General features: G+C 37.2%; 1 protein-coding gene across 2 annotated transcripts in view; it reads right to left on the bottom strand.

Annotated features, from left to right (window-relative positions):
- URI1 (URI1 prefoldin like chaperone) overlaps nucleotides 1-13,031 on the bottom strand; it is a 43,078-nt gene that overhangs the window by 13,774 nt on the left and 16,273 nt on the right. Inside the window, exons 3-4 of one of the 2 annotated variants that reach the window (XM_075715282.1) lie at nucleotides 12,698-12,776; nucleotides 10,045-10,180 (exon numbers count right to left, since the gene is read on the bottom strand). In XM_075715282.1, the coding sequence (XP_075571397.1) occupies nucleotides 10,045-10,180; nucleotides 12,698-12,776 (215 nt within the window). Of the gene's footprint in view, nucleotides 1-10,044; nucleotides 10,181-10,659; nucleotides 10,673-12,697; nucleotides 12,777-13,031 lie in introns of those variants that run through there. The other variant, XM_075715283.1, reaches the window with a different exon arrangement.

Genomic DNA, 13,031 nt, shown 5'->3' with positions numbered 1-13,031 from the left:
TGTGACAAAATTAAGGCTGGTATTTGAAACAGACTGTTAAAAATCCTTTGAAATTTCATTCCTGTTACTGTGTTCAAACATTTGTGTTATGATGGACAAGTGAAATATGCTTATGCCCTAATAACTGTACTTTCAACACATGGCAGAAGGCAGACTGCTCTTCTGTCTGGGCAGCTACACTTTACTGCAATTTTGCAAACCTACTTTAAGAACTACCCAGTTCTCAGACATTAGTTCATTTGAGACACTGCTTTCTACATCCCCTCATGCCAATTAAATAATGAAACCTTTCAAAAGCGATTTATAAAATATTAAAAACTTAAGTTTCACTTTTACCTTAAAGTTATCATAAAAAACAAACCAATTTGCAAAAGAAGAAGGTCATAACCGCCTGAAAAGGAAACACAGCTTTGCTAAGACTTAAGAATTGGGGGAAAGAGGGCACAATTAAAGCCTTATACTAATAATATTAATAGACTTGCGCTCTTTGTTCAACTCAAAACTAATACAAATGCAAATTTTCAGGAGGGAAGACTTACTACATAAATTAGTTTCAACAGAGGATCTCTAAGACCTTGCACCTACTGGTCCCATATACCCTGAAGGAGCTAAAAGCCTTTGTGAAGAAGTAAGCTGATTTTCTATTTTAAAATTCTTTTTTTGAATCATTAAAGCAATACAAGAAGATGTCTCATACAATAATATGAAGAAGGCAAAGAGATCCTTTCTACTATGGGATCAGCAAAATCACACTTCAAGAAACTTTTTTCAGCAGTAACTCATTTCATGAATCTAGCTAGCTCCTTCCTCGGCATTGCTTCCATTTATACTTACATGATCACCAGCACTGTAGCATGTAAAAAACCTCATACATCTTAAATTATTTATTTTCACAATATACAAGTATGACGAAGCACCCTGCTATTCCCGTTTTACAGACAGGAACATGTAATGAGGGAGAACAACCACAAAATATTCCAGTTGAAAAACTACTTTCAAAGTATTTTCCAAGTATTCTTACTCTTTTCTTTAACTCTCCTTTTGCCTGTTAACTTTAGTATTTGATTAAGTATCTCTCTGGTCTAGAGGCTAATCCTAAAAAGTTACAGTACATACGTAGCTACTCCCCATACAGTTTTCTGGCTAGGGTATGCAGTTGTGAATGTTTCAAAGACTGCATTTATTATAACTATAGGCCTTTCAGATAAGGATGTGTGAAAATATATTAATAATCACAAAATTATTACAAAATGCACTTAAGTAGACAAAATTACTTTGTAGTTGTATTTGCAAAATAAAATCTACTTAGTGACTCAGACCTCAACAAACAGGTTCAGATCCCTCCTCCCCCTCTGCACACACAGAGAGGGAATTATGCGTTTAACAGTCAAGGCAAAACACAACTACCACCAAGCGTGTGAGATCACTCTCATCCTAATTTTAGCAGATTCAGTATTGTATGCTTTTTTTCCCTGTTGATATTTCACAGTGTATCAAATACAATTCCTTAAAAATATATTACTTGCAGTAAATAGTTTAGAAAGAACATTATGCATTATGGCAAAGGTTACTTGAGCAAACGCCCATCCCTTCCAACAACAAGCACAAAGACACAGCTCAGACTTTTGGGGTATTTCAAAAGCATTAGCCTTTAAACCGAACAACAACCTATGTGTCAAATGTGCGCTCACGTCCATTATTTAAGCTGTTCCTAAGAAATGGCTTAAGATTCTCCCCTGAAAAATCTGCATTTCCTACTGGATAAAATACTATTTCCAAAAAGTATTCAATGTCTCGAGCAGTGCCAACACACACCCTTCAGAGGACACAGCTCCTTCTACCTGCAATCAGGGTCCTGCTCCCCTTAAACAACTCCTTCGAGAGCTGCCTCGTCCTCTGCCAGACACAGCAGCAATCACTTCTCACGCGCAGCTTTTATTCTTCAGTTAATTCTTATCAACATCATCCACAGCTTTTTTTGGTGTATAACACACCCTCCAAAGTCCAAATCAAAGAAAGGTGGCGACAGTTTCCGTACAAAATGCTCCCATCTGTGCTTTCAGCTTTTGAAGGTAGTCTCAATATACAGAAACGTCTAGCTTGAGACCAATTTTCCTCAGGCTTTTATTTTACATTCATAGTAAATGTGATGCTCAGCTGTTTCTTAAACACCACAAGTGTCTCAATCATTGCCTGTATATCTAAATATTGTTCAACAGCCATCTAGGTTACGTTGCTTCTGGAGCACCAGCTTGCAATGCTGCTTTCTGGATGGGAGCATGTTGGTTTGCTCCATTAGGTAAGGACACTAAGCAGTTACACACCGCGTTTTATTTTAAAATGCTGTACAAGCATTAACTAATCTGCCCAGCGCCCTGCAAGCACAGTAAGTATTGCTCTCTCCTATTTTACAGATGAAGAATCAGACAGTTTAAGTGATTTGCCCCAGGCCACACAGCACATCAGTGGACAGCTGGGATTACCGTGACGCTCCATTCCCTGCATCCCCGGTCAGCCTGCCGGGTCGCTCGTGCCCACCCTGCCCATGGAAAGCCAGGGCTCCCGGTCAGCCAAAAGAGAGACCTTCCCGCAGCCAGGCCCCTCGGTGAACAAGGGCTCCCCTGGAAAATGGCTCGTGCACGTAACTGCAGGGGAAGCTCAGGGTTTCATATTTTAAACTTGCCACTGCACATCCTAAAAGCCTCCAACACCATTCACTGCATTTTAAAATGTACTGTACCTATGAGAAACAATTCACTTTACAAACTATAGGGGTTTTTTATTCATTGAGACCCCCAGAAAAATATCAGTAGAGTAAGAGAGGCTCCATAGTCTCCTCCTCCCTCTTACTACCCTGTGGTTTAAGCTTCTCAGAGCCTTTGAAGACGGATTGAACCAGAGGCTGTTGTCCAACTTTGTCACATCCAATAATCTGAGAAAAGTCTGACATGGCTATCAGGTGAACCCGAGTAGTTCCTATTTACATGTCTCAGCTAAACTGCTTGGAAAGATAGTTCAGCGCCACAGACAAGCCAGACTCTCTAGGACTGTTCTCCAGGACCACCAAAAAAAAAAGGTATTTGAATCAGGAATCAGGATATGTAGATTTCCTCTGCGCAGCAGCCTTTGAATATTTACAGGCAGCGAGATTTCTTTACATTTAGATCACTCTTTCCCAGCTCCCTTATTAGTCTGAAAGAACTTGACTGGATTTCCTTTCACCATGATTAGCCATTTTTAAGAAGCAGCCCTCTGCCTGCTACATATACACTGGTAGAGGAAAAAAATAATTGGGAAACACATTTCATATTGTTGAAATGAAGTCCACCGAAGCCAGATTTTACACAACGTGACAACGTACTAAGGCCAAACTGACACAAATTCTCATCTCTGCGTTTTGGCTTTAATGGGTTAATTAGCTTGGCTGGATACAAATTTTAATTATCTGAGTTTGACATTAATGTCCTTGGAGTGTTGTCTGTAAGGATTTGGGGAATCACAGACATTATTTTAGTTACTTCTGGAAACTGTGTGTTACACTGGGATTTGAATAGTAAGAACAGACAAGAATAGTGAGAACAGGTTGATCTATTTTGAAAAGTCAGACTTTGTGAAACAGGACAAACTGAGATGAAGCTTAAGCCTGGTCTACCTTGCCAGGTTCAGTTAGTCTTCAGGCGAGTCTTGTGGATGTAACATAGAAGAAAAAGACTGGAAAGTCAGGAAATAATCTCCTTTGAGGATAGGTGACTGGACAGAAATTTTAGATTAAGTATAACAAAGAATTCTGTATGCAATTGAGATACACAGTTAAGATCTCTTCATCATCTAACACAGTTTCTCAAGTAGAAGGTAACCAGTCTTAACAGCTATATATACACAGAGTGTTTTATACAAGCCAGGGAACAACCACCTACCTCAACTAGTGACGGCAGCTCAGTTCTCCAGAGTGAGAACCAAGTACATGCACCTGAAGGCAGTAGCTCAGTGGTTCTCACTCTCCACCATGGAAATGCTTGGCTGCCACCACCCCGTTTCAGGTGCAGAAGGGAAGTTACATGGGGGAACAACAGAACAGCATTTTGCACGCAAAATCTTTGATTAGCAATTTCTAGCACAGCTGTCACTGACCCCTGAACAAAACAAGAATACCTATCATGCAGTCTGTTAGAGGAGCATGTTAATATTACTGATGCTGGAGGTAAAGTATCATGCAATCTAACGCGTATACTCCACTTCTGAATTCTTTGGAGATGGAAGATGTTTCCTTGCAAAAAGTACAGCGCTATAGTACAAGTATTATTAATGGGTTGAGTTATGGTGTGCTATTTTAAGTGCATTACTTACTTTCTTGCTTTTAAGGGTCTGCATAAGTAGACCAATCATCTGAGGATTTTTAACTGTATTTCACTAAATATATATTTAATCTGCAACAAAATATTTTTTTAGCCAATAATTGTCCAACAAACTATCACAGGTTACTTGAAACAAGTAAGATCTGTAGTTCAGCAGAAAGTAGCATCTACTAAGAACTTTTCAAAACACCCTTCTCTGTTTTTCTGTTCCTTTCTGTTCATTTTTCTAGAGATGCATTTAAGATTCAAAAGAGAATCATGATTGCTTTTGGTGTATATGGATTTAAGCTCTCTTTGTGCTTGCAACAACATAAATTCTTTATAACAGCAACTGCACTAGTTCTTTAAAATGCAATGCAACCCTTTGTGCAGTGGCTTTGCACCTTTTAAAGACAACCTTCATTCTGTTTTCCATGTTCCCTTGGTATCAAAACCAAAGTCATTTGGATTTTCTTCCGTAAAAATCTGTACAGATAATTTGGCTTTAGGAACACTAAGTAAATGCAATGCATTTCTCTTTTAGGTTCACACACCTATGTAATTGCTGGAATTATATGAATACATTTAAATTCCTTCTAAATGAAGGAGGGTGGCAGTCAGACAACTCCTCTGCTGCCCAGTAAGAATCATAAAAAGGTAGGGGCTTCTTTGAATCACAACATATAACTTGCAGAAAGGAGTCTACTCTCCTTACTTTCTTCCACTGTGTTCTGGTTAAAATACCTAGACTGTGGTCCTGTGAGAAACCAAACACCTCCCGGGAACAGCAGAGCAAATTTAGAACACTTAGCACTCCAATGAATCAGCTCCTAACTTAACAAGGGTAAGCAAGGAACTGATGGAGGTTATCAAACTAAAAAGTGATAATCGCAAAAAATGGTAAAAAAATGTTCAAAAGCACAGTAAAAGAAAATTCTCCAGCATGCAGAAAAATAGCAGAAATCTTTTTTTTAAAATAAAGAAAAGCAACAGCTAGATTTCTTTGTAACATTACCTGCATTTATTTCCCCCCCCCAAAAAGTGAGTAGGCAAGTTTGTGTTACATTCTTCAGAATACAAAGGAAGTTATTTTCACGCTTGGATGAAACATTAAAACCTCTAAAGGCCTCACTCATTCACAGATGGGAAATGGAAAGCCTTCCTATCATATATTTTGGAGACAATATCCTTTTTTCTGGAAATGCTGATAAGGAACAAATTCAAACTGGTCCTCATCTGCTTGGATCATCTTATTTATTAAAAACAATGGTATCTTTTAAACCCTGTATACTAAGCTATCGGTCAATTTTGATTGACACAAATATTTGTATTAAAGGTTACATACTGCAATTTACAACTGGGTACTATCACAATACTGTATGTTAATGTAATCAGTATTTTCATTTCATGAATTCATTTGCAGCATGACACTGCAAGGGTATTCTTACATATTGAAGACACAATTGCTAAGTAGTTCAACAATTCTCCTTTAAGTGGGATTTTTTTTATCTGATAAATTTTTAACACAATAAAACCACTCCTAGTTCTGTGTGCAGGTTTTAATTTCCCACCTTTTAAAGTGTTTAGACACTTGGAATACCTAGCATACTGAATTAATCCACAAATATTTACAAGAAAAATCTATTTAATTTCTTTCTATAGTAACTACCACAGGGACTATTGTAATGAAAAATTTCCCATCTTAAAGAATTAATGCGATTACTGATATAGAGAAAAAATGTAATTTATATCATCACAAACACGTAAAAGATATAATCCCATATTCACAAAAAGAATCTTTATTCCCTCTTTGAATTCTGAGACAATCCAGTCTTGCCTTGAGGAGAACAGTAATATTATGAAGTACCTTAAGCAAGATAATTGTAAGAGAAAAAACTACAATTGCATTATTGTTGTGCTAAACTGTGACATACTTAAAAAGCTAATTTCTTTTATTATAATGGAATTTGGTGTGCATATCCTTTAATCTACTTCACTATTTCTTCACATTTTTACACACAAACATATGTGTAAAGTGTTTCCCATTACCTGTACTACCTGGTTTAACAAACTGCAACAAATTTAAAACAATTAAAAATATCCTTGGCAATTCCATAAACCTCACTAGATTTATTTTTTTTAACAGTTTTGGAACTAACTGAACATCTCAGATGCCACAAAAATGTGCAGCAAATGAACGATCTACTGCAACTCAAATATTATTCAAGAGATGATCAATATTTTATGAAAAAGTAACATTTGACATGAGTGACTGTCCCAAATTTTACCAAATACATTTCAACCAATCACGGTGCTGAACAGTTTGCATCTAAATCAAAAGCTAAGCAAACAAAAATGTATCCCCAAAATAGGGCTTTCTACAGCTATGTCAGTTAAAGCGCACATACTTTTAATATTCAGTTCAGTCACCCTTCAATTATTCCTTTCAATTAAATAAATTTTAACCAAGAAATTAATCTGCTGTGGCTGGGCGTTTCTCTGTTCCACAGAAGCAAACATTTTTTCACTCGTTCTCCTTTAAAAAGCAAATTTAACAAAACTACTAAGACAAAAAGGATGACCTAATTAGTACTAAGTAATATTTAAAGCTTTTATATATAGTACGCTCTTATTGCTACCCCTAACTTCCAAGGCTTTATACTCACTGATATTGTTTGATTTATCTGGCACTATTACTGCTTAAGCACGTGAATTCATATTGTCCATTCTTGCATGCATCCAACAGACACAGGAGGAGTCAAACAGTAAGGAAAATTTTCTGTGAACCTTGATCACATTAACTCTTAGGGCAGTGGTGTCCACAAAGGCAAACAAGGACACCCCTGATGACCAGAGGTCTTCAATGGGCAGACCCACAGAACACTAGTCAAAGGCAATAAAGAAAACTCCGCAGGACCAGCAAGAAACAACACTCGGGAGTGAGTGAGTTACAGGAACCTCTTGCCCTTTTCTACCTAAGAGCCAGTCCCACTAAAAAACTTAAACCCTGAACAGATGCTCTGCCACTCCTCACCACTCAGGAGAGTGGGACACAAGATACGGTAAGCAATGAAAATGTGTGTCTTGTATTTATTTCCTTATAACTCTTAATTTCCATTAAAGCACTGAATTATTAGTGCAATACTAATTAAGTTAATTTCGGCTATCTGAACTAGTTATGAAAAAATACCCATCTAAATTAAATAGAGTAATATTGGATAAAAAAAAAAAGTAGGTCACTGAAGAAACAAACCATCAACAAATATTGCCAGCTTTCTGTTCAGGAAGCAATTTCAGCATGAGCCTTTCTTTGCTCTGTTCAGACCCCAATTCCCATATATCAAAGCCGTTAAGCACACGCTGGCCTTAAACACATGCTTAAAAAAAGCTTTGCTGTGTTAGGACCTTCCGACTGGCACACAGGATGTTCAGGACTGCTTGCAATGTAATCCCCGGCAGTAAGCATGCCCTCTTTTCCAGTGTGTGTGACCTACTCACAAAATTTATGTCCAAACCAAAAAGATTATTCCTAAAAATCGAATTACATTGTGTCATTGTAATGATAATGCCCAGTATACGTCACTCTGTAAACTATGAAGCCCCTCTGCTCAGAAAATGCCAGTGAAATCAGAAGTCATACCTATGAAAATAACTACAGTGCAATACACGGGAGACTTCAAACTAGTACTTGTGCAACATCAGCCTTTCACATTTGTGACACAAGTGGCCAATTCACATTACAAAGCAATGGCCTACAGGTCTTTCATGTACATAACTTTTTTCCTAATTAGAATAAACAAATAACAACTCCAATATTCTCCTCTAAGTTGCCCTCATTTAGTGTGAAAAAGGTTGAAAGAGTTTAAGTCAGTTGTGTTTCTTAAAAGACAAAAGTATATCTATGAAAGAATTTTTTTTTCAGAATTGTATGTACGAATACGGTTTTTAGAATCCAAAACTGAAAACAGTCCTTTAAATAAAAAGTTTTTAGTTAATATCAGTGTTTTGGAGCCTCCCACTGGCAGCCATCACACAGCTGAAGTGAACTATCAGCTGAATGGAGAGTTTATATCCAGGCATCAATTACTATTTTGCTTTAAAAGAAATGAGTATTTCTGAGTTCGTATTTTAAATGCAATTTAAAAGATCATAAAGGAAAGAATCCAGCATTTACTGTGTGTCTCCCAGCAGACTACTTAATGTTCAAACATCTACTATGCAAAGGTCAAATGATTTCACTGAATGTAACGGTGACAAAAAAATTCTGCAGCGCTGAGAAAAGTATCAGATGTTCAAGGAAAAAGCTATGGACCTGGGATCTTGCAAGAGTCACAATAAATAATGCAGATTCAGTTCAGTAAGGAAGAAAATTTGCAAAGTTGTGTCAGGAGAACCAGATTAAGAAAGATAATAGGTAAAATAGAAATTACATACTTTTGGGAATGTTCTTCATAAAGGAATATTTTAAAGTAATATAGCAAATGAATTTTTATTAAAAAAACCCTTTTCTTACACAAATATTGCTTGCACAGAATTGAAAAAAGAATGTATTCAGATGGGGAACCTCTGAGGTATTGCGCTACAGGCAGCAACATGGATAGCTGAACTTATAAACAAAAATGCAATGTAAATAGTTGTGCTAGTTGTAACATACACAGGGTAAAGCTGCAGTGAGCGCTCATTCAAGAATGAGACAGATTATAGGTAAAACCAATACGAAACAAATTTACTCAAATGCTTATCTGAAGCAAACAGCAAAGGCTAATAGGTACCAATTTATTTTCCATTTTATTGTGCTTTTCCTTCCTTGACATTTACATCAAATATTTTAGGCTCTCATTCTTTCCAACACAAAGAGGTTCCAGTGCACCATGCACACCACTTGCTGGCAGTGCTGGCTCTTCAAAGCCAAGATCCCACCACCAACTAAAAAGAGCTGGAAACAAAACCAGGAATTGCCTATGTGCCTCTGTGATCTACCGCTATGTAAGACGAATTTGGTCGTCACCAACAGCACTTGATCTGGAAAGATCCAGTGGATCTCTCCACACCAATGGGTAGCAATGTGGAGGGCAGGAGGCAGATATGCAGCTGAACAGCAAGTGAGGGGAAAAAACAAGCAAGAGTAAAGCATATGTAGAGGGAGAAGAAAGCTGGAAAGTTATATGGACAAAGGAAAAAAAAAAAACCAAAACAGAGGACAAGTCAGCAAAGAAGTAAGAGATGAGACAAGGGAACAGAAAATAATAAGGTAACTAAGCGAATAAGGTAACTAAGAGCAAAAGTGCAATGTGATGTTCACTTTCTGGAAAAGAATACAGCATTTCTCACATTAAAGAAAAGTGATGGGGGTTTTTAGTTTGTTTTAGTTTGGGGTTTATTTAATTTTGTGTATAATAAACAAATGAACAAATCTTGACTGATCTTGTATTCTAACATCTAATATCAAAACCTGAATTTTGGTAAATTATGCTGGTGTACCATTAAAAAAAAATAAAGCTCTGGATAGATGTTTAAAAAAAAAATTAGAGATATCTGATAAAATACCAAGTAAAGATGGAAAATAAGGTGCTAAATTTATATTACATCTGAATGAGACTTCTGTTAGCTAGCTCACAAAAAAAAGAATGGTGTAGATGCTACTAATTTTATATATTAATACAAAGATACATAATTTTGACTATTAAATTATGGTCAGAAACATACATACGTTTTTTTCTGTGCTCAACCAGCGCAACAGCCTGCTTTGCTGAGCATTTTGAAAACCAGTTGTCCCCAAGCAGCACAGTAACCTCATTGGTGTGGACAAGTTTTCCTGGCATGAAGGCAAGAGGACCAAAAGGTACCTGTCAAAAGGCACAGAAGAAACAGCTGAAAATCACTAGTGAAAATAAAACCTAGACAGTCATTCATGTCTTAGTTTTTTAAAAAAAAGTAAAACATAGAGTTAAATAAAAATTCTACAGCAGTTATGTAATGACTAACCCTTCATAAATATTCACATGACCAGATGCATTTGAATTCAGTATTGTACTTACAAAATCAGAAAAGCAGTATTTAACTAGAAAACTTGTTTTGTGACATTAAACTATAGCATAGCTGAATGCTCACGTGGAAAACAAATTCACTTAATCCTAAAATGTAAGCCTTGATAATAAAAAATATTATCATTGAGGTGAGTTACAGATTTGTTATACACAGACTACATTCAAATCCTAATAAAAGCAAGTTTAGCTTTGCTAAAATTTTTAAAATACTTAAATAGGTATGGTCAACTCAAAGATGAGTTGCTTTTCTCAGTATCTGTACTGGTAATAGTAAGTACCTAGAAACCCCAGTGTAAGTTTGTAGGGCTACTAGCAGGATCACAGACTGTGCTTAATCTCACTCCGTTTTATCATTCACCAGTATGCAGACCTCAACCTTTGAGCGGTGCTCCACCAAGCAACACCCGTCCTCCAATGACTCTCCAGGCACAGGAACCAATACATAGAACCAGAATACTTCACACAGGAGTACACTGGTGGTAAACACATTTTATAACTTTAAGAGGTGCTTCTTAAAACCTGTAACCCCCATTTTAGCACGTATTACAATGTATGGGATGTTATTCTCATGATTTCAGACACCTTCCACAGCCTACACTTTACAGACAGTGCTTGGGCAAGTCCTATCACTGAGGAGGAGCCTTGGCCACCCTCACTCCTGTCTCCCGCACCAGCCCCCTGCATTCGTACCCTCTGACCTACTGCCACCTGCCTGGCTTCAATCGCAAAACTGACCAGGAGACCAAAATCAAATTAAAGTTAAAATGGAGGTGGCAAAAAGCTAAGAACCACATCATAGAATCACAGAATGTTTTGGGTTGGAAGGGACCTTTAGAGATCATCTAGCCCAACCCATATCAAGTTTTCTCTTTCTTAAGGTAAAAAGAGATGTGTCTCAGCCAGTTTGTATCAGTTCCTTCTACTTTATTCCTCTGCTGCCTTCTTCATATCCTCAGGATAGCCACTTGCTTTCTCATCAGATTTGTGCTGAAGCAGAGCACTTGGCCTGGTGGACCTGTTTCCTTGGAAAGCCATCTTCCACAGCTTCAGCATCCAGGAGGGTACCAATCACAGAATAGTTTGGGTTGGGAGGGACCTTTAGAAGTAATCTGGTCCAACACCCCTGCAATGAGCAGGGACATCTTCAACTAGATCAGGTTGCTCAGAGCCCCTGAATGCTTGAAACAATTCTGCAGCAGGCAGGATCCTGATGTTAAGACTATGCAGAATGTGCTTTTCCTGCACACGTACCCTTCTTGACTTGGTTTTCAAGTAGCAGACTGCACCATTTGCCTGTTCACTCTTCCCCCAAAATGATGAAAGCAAAATTGTAAACACATGAAAATATTTGGCTAACAGAATACGAACTATTTATATACATCTAAAATAGCAGATATGAGTTGACATGGCTGCTTTAATTAAGAATAAGCCCTATCTAGCCTTTTTAAATTTTTTTTTTTTCTATGCTTCAAAACACCACAATCTTTTTGCTTTACATCACGTGGCCACACATAGACACATGGTGATGGGACTACACACATAAAATCCAGAGCTGAATCATTAGCACAGGAAAGGGAAACACTCTCCCTTCCCACGTGGTAAGTGTACTCCAACACGGTTGTACTAACAACTCAACTCTATATGCTGAGCCAGGCTGCCAAGGAAGAAAGTAGTCAGGTACTTTGTGCTGAAATTAGCCATTCAGTTATTTACAGTACAACTTCCCTCCCTTCAAAGATATATCTCAAATTGGACCTGAGAAGGGGGGAGGAAAAAAGAAAGAGAGAAAAGCCAATTTGGTCAAAATTCTGCTGAGCGCAAGCCAACAGGGTAAAGTTTACCAAAGGAGCTGTGCAGTTGTTAGAGAAGATTCAAAGCACCAGACAAGATCGCTATGTCAATGTGAAGACCAGTGAAACAAAAATTAGCAGCACCTTTTTATGTAAAAATCAATGTTCTAAGGTTTATTTCCATGAATTGGGAAATACTACAGCCACTTTCTTCTCAGGAAATGGCTAAGTACCGTAATTCAGTCATAATTATAGTTTTCTACAGAATAGCTTTACACATCAAACATGTCAGGTTTTGTGTTAGCATTTATGTCATCAGTTCCCAGTTGTCAGTAACATTGTAATTTATAATGGATTTCAAAGAAAATAAAAAGAAACAAAAGCAAAGGTTTAACTATTATCATAATAAATGTAACATTACTAAGTACTACATGGCAACCTGAATAACACCTCACTGCCAGTGCAGATACCTCAGTTACTAAAAATTTTAGCCCATTTCCTTGTGTGAACTCTACAGCGTACTTACCATGATATCATAGGACAGTTTATCGGGCAATGTACGGAGTCGTTCCTGAAGAGCCTCATAATCGCTCTCCACCTTCTTCCTGTTGACAAATTCAAGTTGATTCAATTTCATAACTAAAGAGTTAGTGTTTTTCTGCTAGTAAGTCAACAACATAGAAAAAATACAGAAAAATAAACTATTTTACTATTAAACACATATAATAGCTTATTTATAAAAGACCTGGGATGACAAACACAATAGTTAGATTATTTTAGAATAATGTGCATTAAAATAGGGACATGATTATTTTAGATCGTGCATGTTTCTTTCTGAATTTGAATTTTTTATGGTGCAA

This window comes from Pelecanus crispus, chromosome 8, assembly GCF_030463565.1.
Source record: "Pelecanus crispus isolate bPelCri1 chromosome 8, bPelCri1.pri, whole genome shotgun sequence".
NCBI classification, from domain to species: domain Eukaryota; kingdom Metazoa; phylum Chordata; class Aves; order Pelecaniformes; family Pelecanidae; genus Pelecanus; species Pelecanus crispus.
This window is presented reverse-complemented; position numbering and strand designations above follow the sequence as displayed.